The sequence below is a fragment of the Schistocerca americana genome, chromosome 8 (assembly GCF_021461395.2).
Source record: "Schistocerca americana isolate TAMUIC-IGC-003095 chromosome 8, iqSchAmer2.1, whole genome shotgun sequence".
Classification (NCBI taxonomy): domain Eukaryota; kingdom Metazoa; phylum Arthropoda; class Insecta; order Orthoptera; family Acrididae; genus Schistocerca; species Schistocerca americana.
In genome coordinates, this window is record NC_060126.1 from 217999298 (window position 1) to 218026129 (window position 26832).

The 26832-nt window shown below is 42.5% G+C and overlaps 1 protein-coding gene across 1 annotated transcript in view; it reads right to left on the minus strand.

Annotated features, from left to right (window-relative positions):
- The window catches only part of LOC124545353, a 174118-nt gene extending 149213 nt beyond the window's left edge, over positions 1–24905 (minus strand). Inside the window, exon 1 of the mRNA XM_047124254.1 lies at positions 24738–24905. Coding sequence (XP_046980210.1) covers positions 24738–24839 — 102 coding nt within the window. The 5' untranslated portion in view covers positions 24840–24905. The remainder of the gene's footprint in view (positions 1–24737) is intronic.
- Between the last annotated feature and the right edge of the window lie 1927 nt (positions 24906–26832).

Consider the following 26832-nt stretch of genomic DNA (forward strand, 5'->3'; position numbering starts at 1 on the left):
TCATGTGGGTTTGGTAAAATGTCTAAGTTTCCATTTACTAAGACTGGAGGAGAGCACGCATCTGAGATGCTCCACTTGATGCATGTGCATTTATGTGGCCCTACAAAGAAAATGTCACATGGTATGACTACGAACATGAATGTACTTGCAGATGATTATTTCAGGGAGCCATGCAGTTCTTTTCTCAATTGTAAAGATCAAGCATTTGATTCTTCTGCGAGTTTAAAATGTGGGCATAAAACAGTCTGGGTGCAAACATCAAAGTTATTAGATCAGACAATGGCACAAAATTGAGTCACCTCTTGGAGAGAATAGGATTGAGCATCAGATAAGTGTGCCCTCAGTCCATAACAGAATGATGATGTGGAAAAATACTAATTTGTGAGTTTGCAACTGCATATTATTTGATTCTGGTCTACCTAAGCAATATTGGGCAGAGGCATGCAATAAAACGGTATACATAAAGGACAGTGTTCCCCAAAGAGTGCTTAGGGCAAGAATCCACAGGAGTCGTGGAAGGGTAAAATAACTTCTCTGAACCATTGAAAGTGCTTGGCTGCCAAGCCCCTCTTCAAACACCAGAATAGAAGAGAAAAAAACGGGATGCTAAGGCTAAGGAATTTATTTTTGCAGATTACAATAAAATGCCAAAAGCTTGCAAAGTTACTGATCCACAGAACCCCAAGAAAATTGTGAAAGGCATGAATGTTGCATTCTGGAGGATGAACATGTGCAGGACTAATGATAGCAGGGCACCAGCTGTAAGTGAAGATTACTGTGTGTTCCGGCCAAGAGAACACTGTTGCACGGGGCAAGGCAGAGGAAGTAATGAGAGCCAACATTGACAAAAATCTGAACTATGCCCCAGATGCACAGTCAATGGTAGACATAGGAGACTGAGAATCTGTTGATGGATACTGATTCACCAGAAGACAATCAACAGTCAGAAAGTCAGCCTGTGTACCCAAACCCAAGGAGTACACAGATTATGTCACCTACTTGATATGTGATTTTTCCAATTTTGGAAAAGATCCTATGAACCTGGAGGATGCCATGTCAAGGGGTGACAAAGAAGATTGGATAAAGGTGATGAAAAAGGAAATAGTCTAAAGTGTTTGCAGAAGAATGGTGTTTGGGAACTTGTGGACCCACCCAAGAGTGAAAGTATCATATGTTACAAATTAACTGAATAGGTAAAAAATCTACTCAACCAAGTGACGGCAAGAGAACACACATAACAGAAAGGTATTACATATGCAAGCTTTTGAGGCCAGTGGCTCCTTCTTATGACAGAAGGGTTGAAGGGGTGGGAAGAGGGGTCAAGGAAAAGGAATGGTAAAGTTTAGGAAAAGGGGTAGAGTTCGCAAAAGTCACCCAGAACCCTAGGTCAAGGGAGACCAGATGGGATGTGAAGGAAAGAAATCCTTCTGGCAGAAGAAGGAAACACAAGCTCCAAAAGCTTGCATACATAATACCTTTTTTACATGTGTGTTTTCCTGCCACCGCTTGACGAGTAGATTTTCTATCCATCCAATTACATAATGTTTCCAAAAATTGATTATTTTCATTGATAGGTTAAAAATCAGTATTTAAGTTGAAACAGAATGCAGAAGATGCAGCACATTATCATGCTGGATTTGTTTCTAAGGGATTTGGTCAAAAATTTGATACATATTATGATGAAACCTTTTCTCCATTTGTGAGACATAGTACTCTCACAGCTCTCATAAGTTATCTGTAAATCTTATCTTAAGATTAATCATCTTGACATTAAAACAGCTTTTCTACATAGGGGCTTGTAGGAAACAATTTTCATATAGCAATCAGACTGTTTTGTATCAAAATGTGATGAGAGTAAAGTCAATAAAGTACTCAAGGCCATTTATGTTTAAAAAAATCAGGTACACAGTGTGATGAAACAGCAAAAAGTGTACTTTTTGAACTTGGTACAGTTGTGAATATTGATGAAAACTGCATGTACATTAAAAAGTCTGGTAAAAATCACACAATTGTTGCTTTATAAGTTGTTGATTTTGATGTGTTTTGTAATAACAGTTGATGAAAGATAAGTTGTACCCCAGTACTTTGCAATTTAGGAGAAGCAAAGTTCTGTCCAAGCATGTGAATAACTAGAAACTGGGAGGAAGAAAATTTGAAACTTTAGCAGGAAAGTTACACTGCAGATGTGGTGAAACACTGTAATATGTTCGAATGTATTCCCATACAAACACCAATGTGGGATGTTTGGTGCATAATTGTAGGTTTACTAGTGAGCATTGGAGGGTAGTAAAAACAGTCGTTTGTTATCCCAAGAGAACTATAAACTATGGCATTGTGTTTAACAAAAGGGATTTTGATTATGTTTGCAACTGATTTTGTTGACTAAAATTTTGTAGGTGATTTAAAAACTGGGTTGCTACAATATTTTTTGTTGCAGAAAATATAATTTTATGGGACTACAAGAAAATGAATAATGTTGAAATGTATCTGAACACACAGCTTTAAATTTTGCAGCCAGAGAAAACAGTGCATAGGAGACAACTGACAGGAGAATTGTTAAATAACGAACATCAAAATCATATAATAATTTTTCATGACAACCAAAGTTCTATTAGACCCTCACAAAATCCTGTGCTGCATTTCAGATCAAAACATGTTTGTAGTTTATCAGACAATGTGTGAAGAGAAGTGAGATTGTTGTTAAGTACTTGCAGTAAAAGGAAATGCCTACCGATGTATTAACTGAATCACTTGCTAGGGAGCAACACATGCATCTTATTTATTAGTCAAAACTGTTTAACAGAGCAAGTGGTATTGATGTTCTGTTGGTAATCTGGCATCGTATTTCATCCCTACTGCAACAGACTTTCTTTGCATTGTTGTTCCTTTGGCATCATGTATAAACAATGTAACGTAGATATGTGAATACAAGTATTATGAACAACATAATTGTTATTTTTACATCTCATCACAAATGCCACATTCTTACACAGAAATATAAATGTTTCTGGAAATGAAAGACACAAGAGGAATAAGGAAAGGATATGAAGCAGCACAAGCTATGACTCAGGGAACAAGGAACAGAGGCATCAGAAAGTATAGGTAATGGAAGGATTGTCCTCAGTCACTCATGACAGCGAGCCTGGAAAAAAAATCTTTGATTTTCAGGCCGCATCATTTAAAAAAAAACACACACCCAAGCTCTCAACAGCTAGCTGTAAGCTTGTACGAGACATCTAAACAATGTAACAAATCTGACCACTTACCTTATGATAAGGCCACAGAACAGTTATTCTCTCCTACCTAGAACTGGATGATAGCTCCATAACAGTGCTAACTGAAGGCCTTAATTTTTCTCCAGCCAGATGTCTGGCAATATTCGATATTGTTAGTGGAGCAAAGTAGTGCATTCAGTATCCCTCGCACACCACAGCTAAGGATGTCACGTTAGCTACCAGCAAAATATAGCGAAAGCTAAGCCACTGAAATCTAATATTAGCCAGAGGAATGACGTGGCTTCCACTTATTACATGAGAACAAGGACTTGGTTGCCAACAAAGGAAATGCCACCACGGACCTGAACAATGAAGACTACTACCTAAAGATGCTACATTTATTAGATGATGACACACACCAGAAGCTTAGTTGTGATCTGACACAGGCCACTATCAGAATAAAAGGAACGTTACTAAGGAACTCTAGTTTACCAGACAAAATGGTGAAGAAATTAATGCCTTTAAAGGAACCTATTGGAAGAGGCTCCGACAGAGAAAACAAGCAAGAAGACGATGTCAATTACGATAACGTACAAATGGATATGAGTGAGGAATCCAACAACAACCACACCAGTGGCAGCAGCAGCAGCAGTGGCACTAGCAGCTCAAGTAGTGAGTGAAAGTGATAGTGATAGTGACAAACACTCATCATCCAGTAGCTCACGTACATTCAGCAGTGGTGACGAGAGAAAGTGCCAGAGCCCTAAAGCAACTACTGCTGAAACTCCTATCGCCACATCACATGAAGCATCAGACGTTACGGCCACATCGCAAAGTGAGAAGGATACACGGCAGCCTGAAGTTGGCTCTGATATAACTGCAGAAAGGTGCAGTAATAGCCTTCAAAATCCAAATGATCCTAATAAGCATGTACATAGTTCAGAAGACAAGAAGCGTTCACATAGCCCTGACCCCCAAAAGCATTCCCATTCACCAAACACTCGTCGGCGAAACTCTCACAGTTCTGATGGAGACTAGAGTCATTCCCGTGGAAATGCAAAAAGGCGTTCAAGGTCACGATCTCGTGACCGTCGCAGGCGGGGAGAATCGTCAAGAAGTCCAGAGCGCCGGAAGCGATCTCCTTCCCAGAGAAGCAGAGGTGACCGAAAACGATCATCACACAGTCCATCAGAATGCAGGAGAAGGCCAAGATCAGCAGATCGTAAAAAGAGGTCCCACTGTCCATCCTCTAGGTCTCATAGGGGTGGAGATCGTGAGAGAGAAAGAGATAGAGACCGAAGGTCACGTTCTCCAACATATCGTCGGCCATATGAAAAAAACCAAACAAGCTAACAATTTTGGAACGTCTTGGAATTGAAATAAAAGCAGCAAATGATCCTAGAGCACAACTTGTAACACCACAGCAACTTCTTCAGCGTTCAGCAGAAGAGCAGGCTCGACACATTAAGTCTACTACTGGAATAGAATTTCCAAAATATTACAATCCAGCTGCAATGAATCCTGCACGTTACGCTGAACAAATGCTGAAGAGGTGTCTCTTATGGGGCAACAAGGCAACAACTTCTACTCCAAAATCAGGTTCGTCAACACCACAAACATCTACCAATAAATGGGAAGGAACTACATTTGCCCAAGACCAAAATGGCAAAATGACAGCCAAGTTTAAGAGGCTGATGGGGATCAAAGATACAGCACAAGGAAGCTCTGGCTCTTCAGGCACAGAAGGAAATGAAATTGTCAAGAAGCAAGAAGAAATGTTCAACTCCATGGAGATGTAGTATGAGGTAGCAAGAGTAGCAACCCACACACATTGTGGGGTAAGCCTTGGCTTTGGTACTTTCCAGTACCCACGATAGCAAGAAAATGGGAGGTGTGTCGTGATATCACCTGGGGATGTGATATACATGAGTGCAGGAAATGAAATCGGATAAATGCAATAAGAAATTGACATTCTTCACATTCCTATTCACAAGGATTTCACTTTCAGCTCCTGCACTTCACAGTTTAAAATACTGTATCATTTGTACCTTCCAAGGAATATTTGAGTGGATTTCCAGTGTTAATTACAGTGTCTCACCTCTTCTTCCTTTAAGGATCTAAAGTCCTCCAAAAAGAATAATCTTAGTGGTACATTTTCATACACTCGTGTTTTAAAAAGGTTTCTGCATTTTATGATTGGACATGTTTTAAACCCTTTCTCTTCCAACAAACAATTGATAGGGAAGTGGATTAAGAAGCTGAGATGTAAAATGTTCTATACATTCAAACTGTTCGGGTATCTCGTGTATATACTGTTAAAAATGTAGAGTTTTCTATGAATGTGTGATTTTACAATGAAGTGCAAATTATAATGAATGTATGATATGTTTGTGAATTTTGCTGTATTAAATGTTAGAAATGCACTATGTTTCTCTCAATGTTCAGCACTGAAGTATCATCCTGTTATATTTGTCATTAAGTTTCTAATATAGTGCTGTATTAAGTTTTTGGTAAAATTTCTAAATTTATCTGCTGAATTCTTCTGCCTGCAGATGGACAGTTCTAATGTGGAACATCCCTCAATTTGACTGAATGTACTAAGATTAACGGCTATGCATTTTTGCATACCAAAGTGAGTGTTAATTGTAAATTTCATACATAAAATTTTGTTTTTTAAGTCAAAGTTAATTAAAGAATGTGATTCTGAGCTAAGTAACATATTAAGCTATCTGTGTAACCAGTCATTTATCAGTGGAATATTTCCTGAATGGCTGAAATATGCTGAAGTTAAGCCACTGTTTAAGAAGGGAGAGAAAGAAATAGCATCAAATTTCTGCCCAATTTCACTGTTGCCAGCATTCTCAAAAATTTTCGAAAAAGTAGTGTACAGTCGGCTTTATAACCATCTTATCTCAAATAACATACTGTCAAAGTCACAGTTTGGATTTCTAAAAGGCTCTGATATTGAGAAGGCTATCTACACTTACAGTGAAAATGTGCGTAATTCATTAGACAAAAAATTGTAGGCAACTGGTATATTTTGTGATCTGTCAAAGGCATTTGACTGTGTAAATCACAATATCCTTTTAAGTAAATTAGAATATTGTAGTGTAACAGGAAATGCTGCAAAATGGTTCAAATCTTGTATCTCTGGCACGAAACAGTGTTATTAGGAAAGAGACATGTATCAAGCTATCAGGCATCATCCAACTAGGAATGAATTACATGTGGGGTCCCACAAGGTTCCATTTTGGGACCCTTACTTTTTCTTGTGTATATAAATGACCTTTCATCAGTAACATTACCCCAGATGCCAAGTTTGTTTTGTTTGCCGATGATACAAACATTGCAATAAACAGCAAATCAAGTGTAGTCTTAGAAAGATCAGCTAATAAAATATTTGTGGACATTAATCACTGGTTCCTAGCCAATTCTTTGTCACTACACTTTGAAAAAACACACTACATGCAGTTCAGAACTTGTAAGGGGTGTCCCACGAGTATATGTCTAACATACGATTACAAGAAGATAGAAGAAGTGGACAGTGTTAAATTCTTGGAGTTACAGCTCGATAATAAATTCACCTGGGAGGAGCACACCACAGAACTGCTGAAGCGTCTTAACAAATCTCTGTTTGCAATGCGAATTTTGTCAGACATAGGGGATATAAAAATGAAAAAGCTGGCATACTGTGCTTACTTTCATTCCATAATGTCATGTGGGATTGTTTTTTGGGGTAATTCATCAAGCCAAGCTAAAGTTTTCCAGGAACAAAAATGTGCAATAAGAGTTATATGTGGTGTGAACTCAAGAACATCCTGCAGAAGCCTGTTTAGGGAAATAGGGATACTAACTACTGCTTCCCAATATATTTATTCCTTAATGAAATTTGTCATCAAAAATACATCACTTTTTCAAACCAACAGCTCTATTCATGGAATCAGTACTAGAAATAAGAATAATCTTCACAAGGATTTAAAGTCACATAGTCTTGTACAAAAAGGTGTGCATTATTCAGGAACACACTTTCAATAACTTGCCAGCAGCCATAAAAAGCTTAACAACCAATGAAATTCAGTATAAGAGAAGCCTAAAAGATTTATTGGTGGCCAACTCCTTCTACTCCATTAATGAATTTCTCAGTAAATTATAATGGAAGGAAACATTCCACGTGGGAAAAATTATATATAAAAACAAAGATGAGGTGACTTACCGAACAAAAGCGCTGGCAGGTCGATAGACACACAAACAAACACAAACATACACACAAAATTCAAGCTTTCGCAACAAACTGTTGCCTCATCAGGAAAGAGGGAAGGAGAGGGGAAGACGAAAGGAAGTGGGTTTTAAAGGAGAGGGTAAGGAGTCATTCCAATCCCGGGAGCGGAAAGACTTACCTTAGGGGGAAAAAAGGACAGGTATACACTCGCACACACGCACATATCCATCCACACATACAGACACAAGCAGACATATTTAAAGACAAAGAGTTTGGGCAGAGATGTCAGTCGAGGCAGAAGTGTAGAGGCAAAGAAGTTGTTGAAAGACAGGTGAGGTATGAGTGGCGGCAACTTGAAATTAGCGGAGATTGAGGCCTGGCGGATGACGAGAAGAGAGGATATACTGAAGGGCAAGTTCCCATCTCCGGAGTTCGGATAGGTTGGTGTTGGTGGGAAGTATCCAGATAACCCGGACGGTGTAACACTGTGCCAAGATGTGCTGGCCGTGCACCAAGGCATGTTTAGCCACAGGGTGATCCTCATTACCAACAAACACTGTCTGCCTGTGTCCATTCATGTGAATGGACAGTTTGTTGCTGGTCATTCCCACATAGAATGCGTCACAGTGTAGACAGGTCAGTTGGTAAATCACGTGGGTGCTTTCACACGTGGCTCTGCCTTTGATCGTGTACACCTTCCGGGTTACAGGACTGGAGTAGGTGGTGGTGGGAGGGTGCATGGGACAGGTTTTGCATCGGGGGCGGTTACAAGGATAGGAGCCAGAGGGTAGGGAAGGTGGTTTGGGGATTTCATAGGGATGAACTAACAGGTTACGAAGGTTAGGTGGACGGCGGAAAGACACTCTTGGCGGAGTGGGGAGGATTTCATGAAGGATGGATCTCATTTCAGGGCAGGATTTGAGGAAGTCGTATCCCTGCTGGAGAGCCACATTCAGAGTCTGGTCCAGTCCCGGAAAGTATCCTGTCACAAGTGGGGCACTTTTGTGGTTCTTCTGTGGGGGATTCTGGGTTTGAGGGGACGAGGAAGTGGCTCTGGTTATTTGCTTCTGTACCAGGTCGGGAGGGTAGTTGCGGGATGCGAAAGCTGTTTTCAGGTTGTTGGTGTAATGATTCAGGGATTCCGGACTGGAGCAGATTCGTTTGCCACGAAGACCTAGGCTGTAGGGAAGGGACCGTTTGATGTGGAATGGGTGGCAGCTGTCATAATGGAGGTACTGTTGCTTGTTGGTGGGTTTGATGTGGACGGACGTGTGAAGTTGGCCATTGGACAGGTGGAGGTCAACGTCAAGGAAAGTGGCATGGGATTTGGAGTAGGACCAGGTGAAACTGATGGAACCAAAGGAGTTGAGGTTGGAGAGGAAATTCTGGAGTTCTTCTTCACTGTGAGTCCAGATCATGAAGATGTCATCAATAAATCTGTACCAAACTTTGGGTTGGCAGACTTGGGTAACCAAGAAGGCTTCCTCTAAGCGACCCATGAATAGGTTGGCGTACGAGGGGGCCATCCTGGTACCCATGGCTGTTCCCTTTAATTGTTGGTATGTCTGGCCTTCAAAAGTGAAGAAGTTGTGGGTCAGGATGAAGCTGGCTAAGGTGATGAGGAAAGAGGTTTTAGGTAGGGTGGCAGGCGATCGGCGTGATACGACTTCCTCAAATCCTGCCCTGAAATGAGATCCATCCTTCATGAAATCCTCCCCACTCCGCCAAGAGTGTCTTTCCGCCGTCCACCTAACCTTCGTAACCTGTTAGTTCATCCCTATGAAATCCCCAAACCACCTTCCCTACCCTCTGGCTCCTATCCTTGTAACTGCCCCCGATGCAAAACCTGTCCCATGCACCCTCCCACCACCACCTACTCCAGTCCTGTAACCCGGAAGGTGTACACGATCAAAGGCAGAGCCACGTGTGAAAGCACCCACGTGATTTACCAACTGACCTGCCTACACTGTGACGCATTCTATGTGGGAATGACCAGCAACAAACTGTCCATTCGCATGAATGGACACAGGCAGACAGTGTTTGTTGGTAATGAGGATCACCCTGTGGCTAAACATGCCTTGGTGCACGGCCAGCACATCTTGGCACAGTGTTACACCGTCCGGGTTATCTGGATACTTCCCACCAACACCAACCTATCCGAACTCCGGAGATGGGAACTTGCCCTTCAGTATATCCTCTCTTCTCGTCATCCGCCAGGCCTCAATCTCCGCTAATTTCAAGTTGCCGCCACTCATACCTCACCTGTCTTTCAACAACTTCTTTGCCTCTACACTTCTGCCTCGACTGACATCTCTGCCCAAACTCTTTGTCTTTAAATATGTCTGCTTGTGTCTGTATGTGTGGATGGATATGTGCGTGTGTGCGAGTGTATACCTGTCCTTTTTTCCCCCTAAGGTAAGTCTTTCCGCTCCCGGGATTGGAATGACTCCTTACCCTCTCCTTTAAAACCCACTTCCTTTCGTCTTCCCCTCTCCTTCCCTCTTTCCTGATGAGGCAACAGTTTGTTGCGAAAGCTTGAATTTTGTGTGTATGTTTGTGTTTGTTTGTGTGTCTATCGACCTGCCAGCGCTTTTGTTCGGTAAGTCACCTCATCTTTGTTTTTTATATATATATATATATATATATATATATATATATATATATATATATATGTGTGTGTGTGTGTGTGTGGGCGCGCGCGTATACCTGTCCTTTTTTCCCCCTAAGGTAAGTCTTTCCGCTCCCTGATTGGAATGACTCCTTACCCTCTCCCTTTAGTGACATATTCCATATGTCTGCTTGTGTCTGTATATGTGTGGATGGATATGTGTGTGTGTGTGTGTGTGTGTGTGTGTGCGCGAGTGTATATGAAGTGTCGGCAGAAGTGCCAACACCGTGTTGTTTGAGGAAGCCGAAATGCACGCTATAAGCTCACGCAGGCTGGCGTGAGGTCTGAAACAGGATACGTAATGAATGCTATAAAGAAAAGTACGTAGCTGCTGGAATACTTAACTTTAATCCACAATTGGTGAATATTGGTCTTGTTGATACAGTATTATCATCTCAATATAACTTGGTGATGGCGCCTTGCTAGGTCGTAGCCATTGACTTAGCTGAAGGCTATTCTAACTATCTTCTCTGCAAATAAGCGAGGCTTCGTCAGTGTTGCATCGCTAGCTAAGTCGTCCGTATAACTGGGGCGAGTGCTAGTACGTCTCTCTAGACCTGCTGTGTGACGGCGCTCGGTCTGCCATCACTGACAGTGGTGACACGCGGGTCCGTCGTATACTAGTGGACCACGGCCGATTTAAAAGCTACCACCTAGTAAGTGTGGTGTCTGGCGGTGACACCACAGTATACCCGTCCTTTTTTCCCCCTAAGGTAAGTCTTTCCGCTCCTGGGATTGGAATGACTCCTTACCCTCTTCCTGAAAACCCACATCCTTCCGTCTTTCCCTCTCCTTCCCTCTTTCCTGACAAAGCAGCCGTTGGTTGTGAAAGCTAGAATTTTGTGTGTATGTTTGTGTGTCTATCGACCTGCCAGCGCTTTTGTTTCGCTGGCAGGTCGATAGACACACAAACATACACACAAAATTCAAGCTTTCGCAACCCACGGTTGCGTCAGGAAAGAGGGAAGGAGAGGGAAAGATGAAAGGATGTGGGTTTTAAGGGAGAGGGTAAGGAGTCATCCCAGTCCCGGGAGCGGAAAGACTTACCTTAGGGGGAGGAAAGGACAGGTATACACTCGCACACACACCCATATCCAACCACACATACACAGACACAAGCAGACATTTGTAAAATGACTCTTTCATATAGTGTTCATTAAAAAAGGACGATCATTCCCCTTGGGACCTGTGGAATGGTACATTAGCTTATTTGTTTTAGTTGTAAATATTTGTCATGTATTGTTGTTTTTCTGCCATGTTCCACATCCTGGAGGACCTCCTCACTACGGATCAATTGGAATGAAAATAAATCTAATCTAATCTAACCTAACCTTGTGCTGTCAGACATCCCAGGCTTTCAGGAAAATGTTCCTCTTAGGCACATTGTTCGTGCGATCAGTTCGCCTATCTACAGGATGGCAAAACATCTGCTGTTTAATTAGCACCCATACTGGGAGACTGAACACCATGTTGTAAATTCCCAAATGTTTGTTGGGACACTCAAGAAAATGATAATACAACGAAACAACGTAAGGATTACTCTGTGTCACTTTTTACGAGGATGCTCAGAGAGAATGCTTACAGCTAGGGATACATTGCAAACGCTTTTCAGGTGCCACCGAAGGACGACGCCTTGAGAATCGGTAGTAGAGGCCAAGCCAGCTGCTTTCCTGCCGTACTGTGGTGAAACAAGTAGCAAGTTAGGACGTGTACTGCAGAGACATTTACTCAGGTCAGTGTTCTGGGCGGTCCCCAAGATATGAGATATGCTGAGGCCTATAAAATATGAAGTAGTTCTGTGTGTCCCCAGTGTGTACAGTGTACCACACAAATGCTGCAGCATCTACAAAATTCAAACAGTCTGCACAGTTGCAAAGTGTTGTACAGAGCACAAACGACATATGAAACAATGGGAGCTTGACAAATTGGCTGTGGCTGAGCACTGCCTGGAAAATGGACAAAAAATACAATTTGAAAAGACAAGAGTCTTTGCTCATGCATCAACACAGTGGCATTTCATTACAAAGGAAGAGGTCGATATTAGAATAAACAGCAACAATTAAAGCAGACAGATGCTTGATGCTTGCAAGGAGGTGGGAGTAGCAGTTTAAAATGTGGCACTGCCCCACGCGTCACATAATGTCATTGGTTCTGCAGCAGACTGAAGCTGGTGTGAGCTGGGTGATTCGCCTTCTGTGCATGGTGGCTTGAAAACAGAAGCTTTTATTCAACGGAAGGGTTAATAGGAACATGAGAAAAAGGATCCCAGGAAATAAAGGGGAAAATAGTAAATTCAACAGGCATAATCTGTATAACTTTAGGCAGGGGGGTTACTTTCATAGTCTTGGATGTTACTGAATTTAGCATATGTTAAAACTGAGGAGTAGGTAAGAAATATGTATTTTTTTGTTTCCTCCGAAAAAATTCCTGCCCCGAGACAAAGGCTTCCAAAGATGACACAGCGAACACCATTTTGAAGACGCAAATTTCAGAAAAAAATTTAAAATGCTGTATCTCTAACAGTTCTAGATATTTTGTTAGGTTTTTTTTATTTGAAAGATAATTGCTTTATGATTACAATGGTAACCTCTGTTTGGACATATCTGTCAAAGTTCTTTTACTGCAGACTTTTGAATTCTTTTATAATTTACAAAAAAATTTTTTTTTCAAAAATGCCAATCCAGAAAAGTTAGATTTTTTCTGTTGATTAGTACCATGTAGTACTGTATTCTCTGTAAAGGAGAGCTTCTACTTTTAAGTTGGAAAGGTTTTATTTTAAAATTTCATGGGTAATGTATGTCTTCACTGAAGTCGTTTCTCAATAATTACTTTGTTACAATGTTTTTTTTTTCTATTGTCTCTGTTGCAGTTTTTCTTTTCATTATCATTGTTGTGGATACTTCTTACATTTTGTTGTAGTTTCTTTGTTGTGGTTGTTCATTGCAGGTTTCTGTATTGTAGTTGTTCAGTGCTAATTCGTTTACTGAAGAGGCTTCTAAGAAATCTGTGACCATCCAGTGAGTTCTGTGTTTTTGTGGGGAATTTTCCAGTTGACACAGTTGCAGTGTGTTTAGTGAAAAGGACTGTTCGAAATGTCTTGATGCATAGAACTCTGTTTCAAAGTGAAGATGTTTCCAGTGACAACTTTGTGTCCTAAATATTTTGGCAGAATAACAACAATGATAGTATCTGAACAAGGTGAAGCCTCCAATAGTGCAGATGATGCAGATTTTGCATCAATAGAGGAAGAATTAAATAGCCTGAATTAGTCAGCTACAGAGGTAGGTGTTAATGCTGTTAAGAAACCGTAGTCAGTGAAGTTGAGTCATAAGCTCTATGCATCAAGAAAACGCAGAGAAATTACCTTAGCTGTGGATGAATGCACTACAGCAAAACTGACCACACTCTTCAAAGTAGAAATTTCATCTTCAAAAGAAAATGAACCAAAGCACTCTTGCACCTCTTACCAGGAACTTTTCACAAATATCAATTCAGCTGTTGAATATTGTGCATCCTACAGTGAAATGGTGCAAATTTTAAGTATTATTCCAGAGACATTTTCAAAGAAATGTGAGGTCTGTAAAAGGAGTCTTTGGAAGGCCAGATCCCTATTACGGTCATCCTGTAGAAGCAGCTCAAGTTCAAATAGTGCAGTCATTTTACCTGGAAGATAAATGAGACTGTTCTTGCCAGAATGCCAACAAAAAAAACACTATAACTGTAACAGTTGAAGATCAAAAAGTTGTGAAAGTGAAGAGGTACACGATTCGCAATATTACAGAAACTTTTGCAATTTATAAGAGCGACTATACAACTTCACATATTGGAAGATCAAAATTTTATGCACTATAACCTAAGTGGGTAGTTCCATACCCACCTAGTGATGTCTGTCTGTTTGTGTGTGTACCGCGCAAATTTTGAACTATGTGTGGTAACTTTGAAGGACTTATTGCAGCACGTGACATACGACACCATGGTTGGGCGTGTGAAGTCATTAGTAGTCTGTAACTAAAAGTGAGAGACCTTTTTTGTTTCAAGAATGTGATGACTGCCCTGTAAAGTGAGGACTGTCTTTACAGACACTTTGCATGGAAGATGTAGCAGATCACTCTGCAGAAATTACATATGCAACATGGGAGGTAAAGTAATTAAGAAAACTGTTGCCTTTGACAGCTTCATTGATGAACTTGGTAAATGGTCAGTGAAAGCAGTAACACACCAGCATCTGAAGAAATTGCAACAACATACATTGCAGAAGTGAAAGGGTGTGTACAGGCTGAACAACTATGTCTAGTGCTTCACTGTGATTTTGCTGAGAACTGGTCTGTCATTCTCCCACAAGAAATACAAGGGTATTATTGGAGTAACGACCAAGTTTCAATTTTACAGCAGTGACATATTTTCAAAACAACACCACAAGTGTTGCAGTTATAAGTGGTGACACAGGACATGACTCAGCACATGCTTTGCTAGCAGTACGCAAAATTCTTCAACTGCAAACAGAGGCAGAGAAGATCATCATCATGTCTGATGGTGCTCCTAGTCATTTTAAAAACTGTTACCAGCTGTTTGAATTACGTCTCTTGTGGCAACTGACTGGGTATACAGTGCTACTGGTCACAGGAAGGGACCTTGTGATCATGTAGGAGGCCTGCTGAAGCACCACGCTACAATGCATGGTCTTTTAATACCAAATGTGGCTGTCATTCAGAATGCTGAGGATTTTACAAGAGTCATGAAATCTTGCACATCCACAGCCCTCATTCTTTTGTCCAAAGAGGAAATCAAAGATTTCTGTGAGCAGAAAAAAGAAGAATGGTCCAAACAAACTACACCTTTGAAAGAAATTCAGAAGACACATTTTTGGACTCAGAAAGTGATGGGTGAACTCACATTGCACCCACTGTAAAAGAGCAAGAAAGAAGAAATTTCGTTTGTTCAGCCAACATCTCAGAAACAGCATGATAATATTCAGATTCACACCCTGAGAAGGGGGATGTTTGTGGGGTGTGTATATGACTGACTGGTGGATTGCAGAGATTATATACACCAGTTATGAGTTAAACGAAATTGTAATGAACTTTATGCTACCATATGATGGACCAGCTGCTGGATATAGGTTTCCAGCTGAAGGACAGCAACAACACTATCAGTGCTCACTTCCTGTTCACAATGTTTTTGGAGATCGTAAGTGCTCCAGGTCCTATTGGTTCAACAGGAAGGCATCACTCTATATCAAAGGAAGATACTGAAGCAGTGGAACACATTTTTTGACTGGCTAATTTCAGTACAAAACAGAGTGCACAGAAAATGTCTAAATTGAAACTCTTAAGTCTTTGGACCTTTCACATACATTCTGGAACCATTTAAAATGCTTGTAAAATGAGTCTCTTAATCATCTTTCAAAACTAAAATTATGTAAGGCTACGTTTTGATTTTTATGAGCCTATTATGTAATAATGTGGTAATAAAACAAGTTGTATGCATGGCAATTGTTTATCAAACCTAGAAGTCGAAACTCTCCTTTTCAGAGAATGTAGAACTATATGGTACTAATCAACTGGAAACAAAATTTTATGGATTGGCATTTTGAAAAAAATATTTTTTCATAAATTATAAAAAAAAGTTCAGAATGCTATAGTTGGTGGGTTGGTTTAAAAAAGGTAGAGGGCGGACCAAACTGCATGGTCATTGGTCCCTTGTTCCTGGTAAAATAATTACACAAGGGAAAGAAGAAAAGAAAGGAGACGTACAGCACAGTAACATGAAAAAGGAAGAACCAAAAGAACGACAGGACAACCAAAACTACTATGGCCAAAACAGGAAAAGAGAACCAGAGAGAGAAGCAAGGAACAGGTAGAAGGGGTAAAAACAAGAGAGCAGATGACCGTGGCTGGCCGACCACAAAACATCCACCCTAAAAGCATCAGAGTGGAGAACACAAAGGGACAAAGGACATGCGCTATAACTTACATAGAATGATAAAACCCACCATCACGTGTAAAATGTAAAACTAAATTAGCTGATGAGGCGTTGTCGGCTAAAATTAATGGCAATGAGTCAGATAACTGAAGAGTCTGTCACACGGCAGCCAAAGAAGGACCGCTCACCAAGATAAGGGCCACTGTCGCCGGACTGACACTGAGGTGAGGTGAGCCATCATGGAGCAGGAGGTAGCAGTGTGTCACCCAAGCGGGGCCAATGTGGAGCCAGCAGAGAACCTCAGAGTCCCTGTGAGAGGCCTCACATTCGTAGTCTCCTTAATGGCATGCAGTTTGTTTTGCATGCTGAGGTTATGCCATTTTGTCTCCCAAAGCCGCAAAACCTTGCAGCGTAGTACTGAACCAAGATCAGTTGCAGAGAAGCCGATTTCCATAAGTGGTTTCCACATAGCCTGTTTGGGCAGCCTGTCGGCAAGTTCTTTGCCTGGGATTCCGATGTGACCTGGGGTCCAGACAAACACCACTGGACGACCGGACGGTTCCAGGGACGTTTCCAGGACATATATGGACTCCTGGATGGTAGCTACCAAAGGATGACAAGGGTAGCACTTGTTGATAGCTTGTAGGTTGCTCAAGGAGTCAGTACACAGAAGAAACGACTCTCCAGGGCATGAACAGATGTGCTCAAGAACACGAGATACAGCCACCACAGCTCGCCACTGAAAACACTGCAGCCATCGGGCAAGGAATGCTGTTCAATATGTCCTCCATGGACATACGCAAAGCCAATGTAACCATCAGCCATTGAGTCATCGGTTTAAGTCACTTTGTGGCCTCAGTACATGTCAAGAATCAAGAGAAAGTGGCAGCAGAGAGTCGCCGGGTGAACTGAGTCCTTATGGCCATGTGAAAGGTCCAGGCGAAGCTGTGGCCTAGGTGTACATCGTGGAGGTGTATGTGAATGGACCTCAAGTATAGGTGGTAAAAGCAAGGACTCCATTTCGAAAAGAAGGGATTGGAACCAAACTGCAATTGGAAGCCCTGATGTGGGCCGCCGAAGCAGGAGATGAACCACCATGGGTGGGAAAAGGAGATGGTGATTCGGATGTGCAGGAGAATTACGAATGTGTGCAATGTAACTGGCAAGCACTTGTGCACACCTAACCTGTAATGAAGGGACTCTGGTCTCCACTAGGATACTGGTCACCAGACTCGTCCTAAGAGCTCCTGTTGCTAGTCAACGCCACAGTGGTGCACTCGGTCGAATAAATGCAATTCTGAGGGCATCGCCAAACCATAAACCAGACTCGCATAGTCAAGGCAGGATTGAACAAGGGCTCTGTAGAGATGTAGCAGCTTAGAGCGATCTGCACCCCAATTGGTGCTGCTCAGGCAGTGGAGGGCATCAAGGTGCTGCCAGCACTTCCGCTTAAGCTGACGAAGGTGAGGAAACCAAGTCAATCGGCATCGAAAACCAGTCCTAAGAATCGATATGTCTCCACTACAATGAGTGGATCATCATCAAGGTAAAGTTCTGGTTCTGGATGAACAATACGACACCGACAAGTGAATGACAACAAGACTTTGCAGCCGACAACTGGAAACTGAAGGCTAGAGTCCATGACTGCGCCTTTTGGATGGCTCCCTGTAGGCGCCACTCAGCAACACCAGTACTGGTGGAGCAGTAAGAAGTGCACAAGTCGTCTCCATACAGAGAAGGTAAGACAGACGGACCTACAGCTGCTGCTAGACCATTAAAAGCCACTAAAAATGCAGAGACACTCAATACAGAGCCCTGCGGGACCCCATTCTCCTGGATATGGGGGGGTACTATGAGAGGCACCAACTTGGACATGGAAAGTATGCAGCGACAGGAAATTTTGGATAAAAGTCAGGAGCAAGCCGTGAAGACCCAAATCGTATAATGTGGCAAGGATATGATGTCACCAGGTCATGTCATACGCTTTTCGTAAATCAAAAAAGACGGCAACCAGGTGTTGGCATCCGGAAAAGGCTGTTCAGATGGCAGACTCGAGGGACACAAGATTATCAGTGGTAGAGCGGCCCTGGCGGAAGTTGCCCTGACATGGGGCCAGTAGGCCACGTGACTCCAGGACCCAACCCAACCGCTGACACACTATACGTTTCAGCAGCTTACAAAGAACATTAGTGAAGCTGATGGGCCAATAGCTATCCACATCAAGCAGGTTTTTACCAGGTTTGAGCAACAGAATGATGGTGCTCTCCTGCCACTGCAATGGAAAGACGCCATCGCACCAGATCCGGTTGAAGATGACGAGGAGATGTCGCTTGTAGTCAGATGAGAGATGCTTAATCATCCGACAGTGGATCCAGTCTGGCCCAGGAGCTGCGTCACGGCAATGTGCAGGGGCACTGAGGAGCTCCCACTCTGTAAATGGGGTGTTATAGGATTCACTGTGGCATATAGTGAATAAGAGGACTTTCCCTTCCGGCCACCGTTTGAGAACACGAACGGCTGGGGGGGGGGGGGGGGGGGGGGGGTATTTCTCCGACGCAGAGGCACAATCTCAGTGCTCAGCAAAGTGCTCGGCAATCGCGTTTTTGTCAGTAGATAACACGTCATTTATTTTAACACTGGGAACACCTGTTGGCGTCTGGTAACCGAAAACACATTTGATCTTTGTTCAAACTTGGGAAGATGACGCATGGTACACAAGGCTCAAGATATATCTCGAGCAACACACCTGTTTCCGTCATTTGATAAGTTGGTGAACGCAGGCACAGAGACGTTTAAAGGCTATGAGGTGCTCCAGGGAAGGATGCTGCTGTAGAGCTCGCCGATGATCCTTAATCGCATCAGGGACTTCCAGCGACCAACAAGGGACTGCCTTTCACCAGGGGCACCCTAAAGAGCGAGGGATCGTGTTTTCTGCCACGGAAATGATTGCTGTAGTCACCTGCTCAACCATCACATCAATGTTACTGTGTGGGGGAGATTCAATGGTGACAGTAGAGATGAAAGTTTCCTAGTCCACCTTGTTTAAGGCCCATCTGGGCTGGCATCCATGGGCCTGATGCTGGGGCAGTGACAAGAAGATGGGGAAGTGGTTACTACCACACGGGTCATCATGTGCTCTCCAGTGAATAGATGGGAGAAGTTTTGGGCTGCAAACTGATAAATCAATGGCCGAGTAACTACCATGAGCCACACTGAAATGTGTGGCAGCCCCAGTATTTAAGAGGCAGAGGTTGAACTGAGAGAGCAAAGTTTCAACATCTTTGCCTCGTCCAGGAAGCACGGTGCCACCCAACAAGGCGTTATGGGCATTAAAATCTCCCAAAAGTAGGAAAGGTTTAGGGAGTTGATCAGTCAGTGCAACCAATATGTTCAGGAGCACTGCACCATCTGGAGAAAGATATACATTACAGACAGTTATTTCCTGCATCGTCCTTATTCTGACAGCCATAGCTTCAAGAGGTGTTTGAAGGGGCACAAGGTTCACTACAAACTGAGTTTAGGACATAAACGTAAACTATATCTGACAATCGATTATAGTTGCTACGGTTCCTGCAGTATCACTTATAGCTGCGGAGAGCAGGGGTCGGCACTGCTGGGAACCAGGTCTCCTGGGGGGCAATGCAGAAAGCAGGCGTAAAGCTTAACGGTTGCCATAGCTCAGCCACACAGTGGAAACAACCGCCTCAAGCCCACTGGAGGATGATGTCATTGTGAGACTGGGAAGGCATGGAACATTCAATGAGGCAGTTTACGCCTCAGGGTCACCTGCTGCTACCGACTTTTTGCCCGAGCAGTCTATATCCATTGTCTCTGAGGATCCAGCGAGATCTAGGTCCTCAGCGAATGCCAGAATCTCCACCTCATCCTCAGAGCTTGTAGGTAGTGGGGGTGTGGGTGCCACCGCAATTCCCTTGGTCTTGGGAACCTTCTTTTTGGATTTCTCTCACTGCTCCTTGGGTCTCCCTGGCTGGGAGGACTTCACTGATTCAGCTCCCATGACTGAGAATGAGTGTGAAGCCCTACGACCAGCTGCTTTTGCTCTCTTCAGGCACTGGTGGGTGTCATCTTTCCCACTAGCAGAAACCTTGAAAGGGAGTGACCCAAGGGACCCTTTCCTAGAGAGAGAAGCGAAAGAAGACTTACACTTCTCTGGCTCAGAAGTGGGGACTGATAGCCCCGATGGTTGGAGGCCGTTGCTCCCGATGTAGGAGATGCGGGAGCAACAAAGAGGGAAGTGCCCCCCACCGTCAAGGGGGCGGGTGTAGTCTTACGGTTGTTAGAGGCTGCAACAGGAATGCGAGGAACTGATGGGGCAACAACTGTTCTCGTAGCAGTGGCGTAAGAGGAGGTCATAGCCACAGGATGTAGGCATTCAAATTTCCTCTTAGCCTCAGTGTAGGTCAGTCAGTCCAGGCTCTTTTATTACAAGATTTTCCTCTCTTTCTGTAAAATCCTGCAGTCTGGCAAGCAAGTTGAATGATGCTCTCTGCAGTTGACACAGATGGGAGGCAGGGAACATGGAGTATTGGGATGAGATGGACGTCCACAATTATGACATGCGACACTTTGAAGTACAGCAGGAAGACATAAGGCCGAACTTCCAGCACTTATAGCATCACATCAGGGGAGGTATATATGGCTTGACATCACAGCGGTAGACCATCAAATTGACCTTCTCAGGCAATGTGTCACCCTCGAAGGTCAAGATGAAGGCACCGGTGGCTACCTGATTATCCCTCGGACTCCGATGGATGCGCCTGATTAAATGAACACCTCACCGCTCTAAACTGGTGCGCAGCACGTCGCCAGATTGCAAAAGAAGGTCCCTGTGGAATATAATACCCTGGACCGTATTTAAGCTCTTATGGGGAGTGATGGTAACAGAAACATCCCCCAACTTGTCACAAGCGAGTAATGCCCATGACTGGGCATTGGATGCTGTTTTAATCAAGACTCGCCCAAAGCGCATTTTGGAAAAGCCCTCCACCTTCCGAAAGCTTGTCCTCTACATGTTCCATAGAAAACTGAGGCTTCATGGACATGAAAGATTCCCCATCAACTCTCGTACATACGAGGTACTGGGGCGAATAAGCTTCACTGCTATCCTTAGCCTGGCATTCCTCCCATGGTGTGGCCAGGGAGATGGACGATTTGGGGTCATATTTCTCAGCATTGAAGTTAAGACTTTGCACGCTTAGAGGCTGCTGGCAGCGAACCACCAGCAAGAGATGACGTACTATGCTTCATGGCGTGTCATCTGCCCTGATGCCACCCACTCTGACCAAGGGCCCTCCCCACGGGCGCCACCCGGCCTCAGCAAGGATCACCTGGCAGAATGGCCATTGCCGGGAATCCCAATGCCCCAGGGAGATGGGCATCTACTCCATGGCATACGTGGTGAGTTAACGGAGCAGGTATCAGCACAGTGATGCCTTTGTTGTCAGGGGGCTACAACCAACAGGGTACATGGTGGCCCCACCACAACAGACTGGCTACTGTGCTGGATATGAGGTGCTAAGAAGTCCATGGTCATCGTCTGCGCAAAACACGACATTGCATAATGCATGGTGGAAAACGCACCCAGGAAGGTGTCCTTGCCCAAGAGATGGAGAATGAGCAGGACTGCAATGTGATGACAAGAAAGTGGGCTAAAGACCTCAATGCACGATAGACACAATGCAGCATGTAAGGCGCCCTTCCCCAGTTGGCTCACTCTTCAGGAAAATTTAGAAAGATGGAGGTCAAACCCGAGAGGGGACCATCACATTAAGGCCAAAACATGTGAGACTCCTTTTAGTCGTCTGTTAAGGCAGGCAGGAATACTACAGGTCTATTCTAACCCCCAAACCCGCAGGGGGAATGCTATAGTAAAAGAATTTGACAAATAAGTCCAAATGGAGGATTTCTTTGTAATCACAAAGTGATTATCTTTCAAATAAAAAAATCTAGAACTGTTTTAAAATTTTTTCCAAAATTCACATCTTAAAAATGGTATGCGCAGTGTCATCTTTGGAGGGCTGTATCTCGGAGCAGAAATTTTTTTGGTGAAAACAAAAAAAATACATGTTCCTTCCTTAGAACTTCATTTTAAAATATGCTAAATTCAATAACATCCGAGACTGTGAGGGTAAGATTTTCTCCTAGCCTGCCTAAATTGATATGGACTATGCCAACAGACAAATGCAACAGCGAGCTACAAGAGGGGGACCATGCAAATCATATAAGAGAAGGAGCAAGTAGTCATCCCACTGGGGGTCTAGGTTTGAATGACTAAGGCTATGAATATAGGATGGACAATGAGAAATGTGAAAACAGGTAAGAGCCAGTCCTGAAATGAAGAAATGTTCTTTGTGGATAACATTTTGCAAGAACGGAAAGATTTGACAAGACTTTTATTATAATCAAAGGAGAAAGCACAATAAAAATGTGACATAGGAAAAGTAGGCGAGTATTTGCAGTTATTACAAAATGTAGATGGATGTGAAATACTTAAAGTAACGGTGGCCAAGTTGCATGTTGACACAGACCAAAGGTCTACAATTTCATGAGAAGAAAATAATTTTTATGATACTGCTCCTCATTTAAGTAATGTTGTTGTTAATGAGCTACTGCTATACTCATTTCTAGTATGCCTGAAGGTAGTTACAGTGAAGCTGTTACTGCTGGAGGCAATTGTGATATGTAGAAAGAAGTGTGGCTACTGATGACATGGTTAATTATCTTTTTATAATATAGAAAATGTTGATGAGGCCTATGCAAAAAAAGACAATAAATAAATAAAATAAATGTCTTCCTAATGATGAAACCATACACAGTACATGAGAAATGGAATTTGAAGCTAAATATATAGTACAGGCAGAGATGAGTTTTAAAATAAGATGTAATGATTACAAAGATTCTTCTGAAGTAAACAATTTTGACAGATCGATAACCATATTGCTTGACCTCCACTTTCTGAAATGGCTCAAGATCTGTATTACATACACTACAACAAGGAAAGAAATTGGACTCACTGGAAAAACTAGAAATATTTATACAAAATAACAAGGGCACAGCATGGAGAGCTGCATCAAACCAGTCTCAGGACTGAAGACCACAACAACAACAACAACAAGGGCACAATTGTTTTAACTGATGAAGTAATGAGAGGCTTGAGGTTTTTTGTTAGAAGCTTTGCAAGTATGCTATAACACACTCCCTCATGCCTCAGGACGATGCAATAAGTGTCAGAAAGCCAATCATCGATTCCCAGTAAGTGCAATATGAGGTGGCTGTGCCAGCCAACGTAAGAAGACAGTGTGAAGAAGCAAACGAGTGTGTGGGTTCTATTGTCTTCAGTGCTGAGATAATTTATTTAGTTTGTTCATTGGAGGGAAGCGTAGGGAAAGGAGAGGAAGATGCGTAGCAGCCTTTTGACTGCTAAGATGACAGACTGCAGAAAGAGTTAAGGATGCCACAATTTGAACAGTGAACAAGAAAATGTTATTAATAATATATTAAACTGACAGAACTTTGCAATGGGGCACAGATGATGTGATGATAATGACACTAGCTGGAGACTGGGACATATGGAAGGTAGAGTCTAAGCAAGATTGTGGCAAGACTGAAGGATTTGTTGTGAGGAATACACACATTTAAGATAACCTAGTGGTGTGGTAAAGTTGGGAGATAACAAGGTAGCACAAAAAGTAACAGTGATAGTAAAACAGCTCTTGAAATTGACCATTTTGGGCTACATCGCATTTTATGTAGCTTGGTAGTTAAGCTACCATAAATCACACTCTGGTGGTGACCGCCCACGAGGTTGGGCAGTTCATTTATAATAGGACCTAATGTTCAAACAGAAAGATGTGAATTGGTTGCAGCAAAGTCAGTATAATATAGCTGCTCTCACATGTTGACAGTTAATGTATAATCAGAATTTTTTGCGATGCTGGACCATGAACAACGGTAACTTCGTAAAGTTCAACCGCAGCACATCGTAACTGCTCTTTTACCTATGTCTTCACAGCCGCTACTTGCTGTTGCATTATTCTGAAGTCAATCACCACAATAAGTTGGTTGTTACCAAGATTAAATAAGTGCTAACACGTTCTTGTTTCTTGAACTTTGGCCTACATTTCAATACGATGATCAGATCCGGCGGAGCTCATTAAGTAACACATTACATTTTTCTGACTTCAATCGATTCCAGTTATTTCACAAATATATTCAAGACTGGTTGTCGTCTCTCAATGTCTCTTGACTAAATTCAGTACAGTTTGAGCCTGATGGCATTTTCAACGAACACCATTGATCTGAGTTTGATTGTGACTTGGATCATTTCTTAGCTTCCATTAAACGTAGGCCTTTACTTAATGATGGATTACGAACTTTCTTCGAAGTTCTACAACTATTATATCGAGAAGAGAATACTTCCCTACAGACCATTTTCCCTCTTGCGATCATAAACAAGATCGGAATAGCTGATACTTCATTTTACGACCAGGAAACACCTGTCCAATATGGTGTTTTCATTCATAGCTAAAATCATCCAAACGCGAAATTCGCTTAGGTACACAAAACAATTAGGATACGAGTTACCAATAGCTAAGGCCTGAATGTGATGTTATCGACAAAGATTGGCAAATATCTCAAATACTATACAATAGGAGTAGAGGCATAACAGTTCATGACAAGCAGATCGCCTTACCTGTAAGTGTCTTTGAAGTAAACTTATTTTCCCGTCATTTTGAAACCTAAGATAGTGAATTGCATTAGACACAAATGCCTTCATGTGTTGACATTTATCCATTTTCGTCTCACGCAAACAATAAACCTCTTAACATGAAACGACCAGTAAACACATTCAAAATTGACACCAAATATGACGTACATCAAAGAACACAGAAAGATGTTCGACTAACGCTCGTATCGATCAACAGAAGATGGTGACAAGCTACATTACAAGAAAAAAACTATGTGAACCGAATTCTGGGTTAACTTCAAGCAAAAACCGAGCTTAAATACGTTTGCTTTTCCTTTTATAAACGACGTGGTGACATCATTAAGTCTCTTCGTCACAATAAGTGAGTGAACTCATCACAGACTACACAGGCGTATCTTTGCCGCAGTCGGCGCTTAATTATTACCAGTGGGTTTTTGTCACCTGCTTCCTTCGCCGAGAAGCCCGAGATCGCTCACGCACGCTTCACGCTTGTGTGATGGCGTTCGACCCCGGGATAAGCCTCGTATCCTGGTGGTGGGAAAATTTTTACTGCCAGTATTTGGTTGGCAAGGGGGGGAGAGGTAACAGCATAAAGTTCATAACCACCAAGCTTTGCATCAATGGCCTGTTTTTAATACCAAACCTCTCCGCATTGTCTCAGAAAGTGAGTGCAGTGACACTGTTGACGCCAAACCGTCTGTTGGATGGGGACGTTAAGCTTGGTGGCCCCTTTGGTGCTATGTGCCAGCATGAGATTTCACCCTTTCCCTTCTTTCATTATCATAAGACAACACAAACAGTACACTACACACAATAATGCATACAAAAAGGTTTTGTGGAGCATGTTGCATATGAACAAACAAATAAAAGTTGTTTATCCACGTTCCTGTTTACCTTATGTGTCTAAAAATAAATGTTATTTGTTAAATAACTGAACAGTTGTTTTATATGGATAAAATATAATATACGAGTTCCCACAGTGATGACCCTGAGAGAGAGAGAAATAAAGGGTAACAGTGTGAACAAATCATTGTGAGGAATGGATTCGTCGACACAATCACCCCAAACTGAAAGAAAGAGGGAACAATACTTACTGCTCGATCTAGGATCACGACCCACAATTATTCATCCGCTGCAAAACGGAAGGGTAGATGAAAATGTATGTGATGGGAGTACATACATGCAGTGTAGTCTTCCTGTGTTCTGGCCGAAGTGACCTCAGCTCTGGTGCACACATGCTGAACACATATTTTAATAGCGCCAGATCCCAAAAATTGATAGACTTAATATCATGGTTTCGCATCTTGATTTAGGAATGACAGAAAAATAAAATAAAGGTGTCACAACAAAGTTACGCTGGGCTAAAGGAAACTTTCATACAGTGTTACAAATTGTTGCCAGAGCTGTGATTACAAAAATTTTTCGTAGGTGAATATATTGGTGGTAAGACTCTGCCACAATTACTCAAAGCTCTTGGTACATTAGCAGGCCCTGAAACTATAACTGAATAACCCTTATGTATATTAACATTTCATAAACCTCCATTCAACATCAGCGCCATCACTGCAGCACAAATGTAAAACATACTTAGCAAAGAAGGCAGACAACATTGCAAACAGCTTAAGTGAAGTTTCCTCATGTGCAAGAATCAACAAGAGCCAAGACAGAGAGCCCAAAACATGCTCAGTTCTGTAAACTGACGTCACTGATCCTGGAACATACATAAATACTTCACACCAGCAACATGGATCGACCAAACACACCACGGAGCAACTAGTGGCACAAGTGGCAAAACTCAGCGCGCAAGCGGCTACACACAAACAACAGCTTCAAAGTCACAGTTGGAAAAAAACGTAAAAATGGCATCCCACGAAACTCACCACAACAATGGTGCTGGAGCCATAAGAATATCAGTAACTCTGCTCATCAATACACCCAGCCCTGCAACTACCCATAATTTCGAAGACCAGAGTTAAAGAGTGCTGATGTCTGTCAGCAACAGTACAGATGCTCGGATCAGAGCATCCAAATGCCACGCTATCTGCAACTAAGCAAACACACTGATTGATCTTGCAGGGCC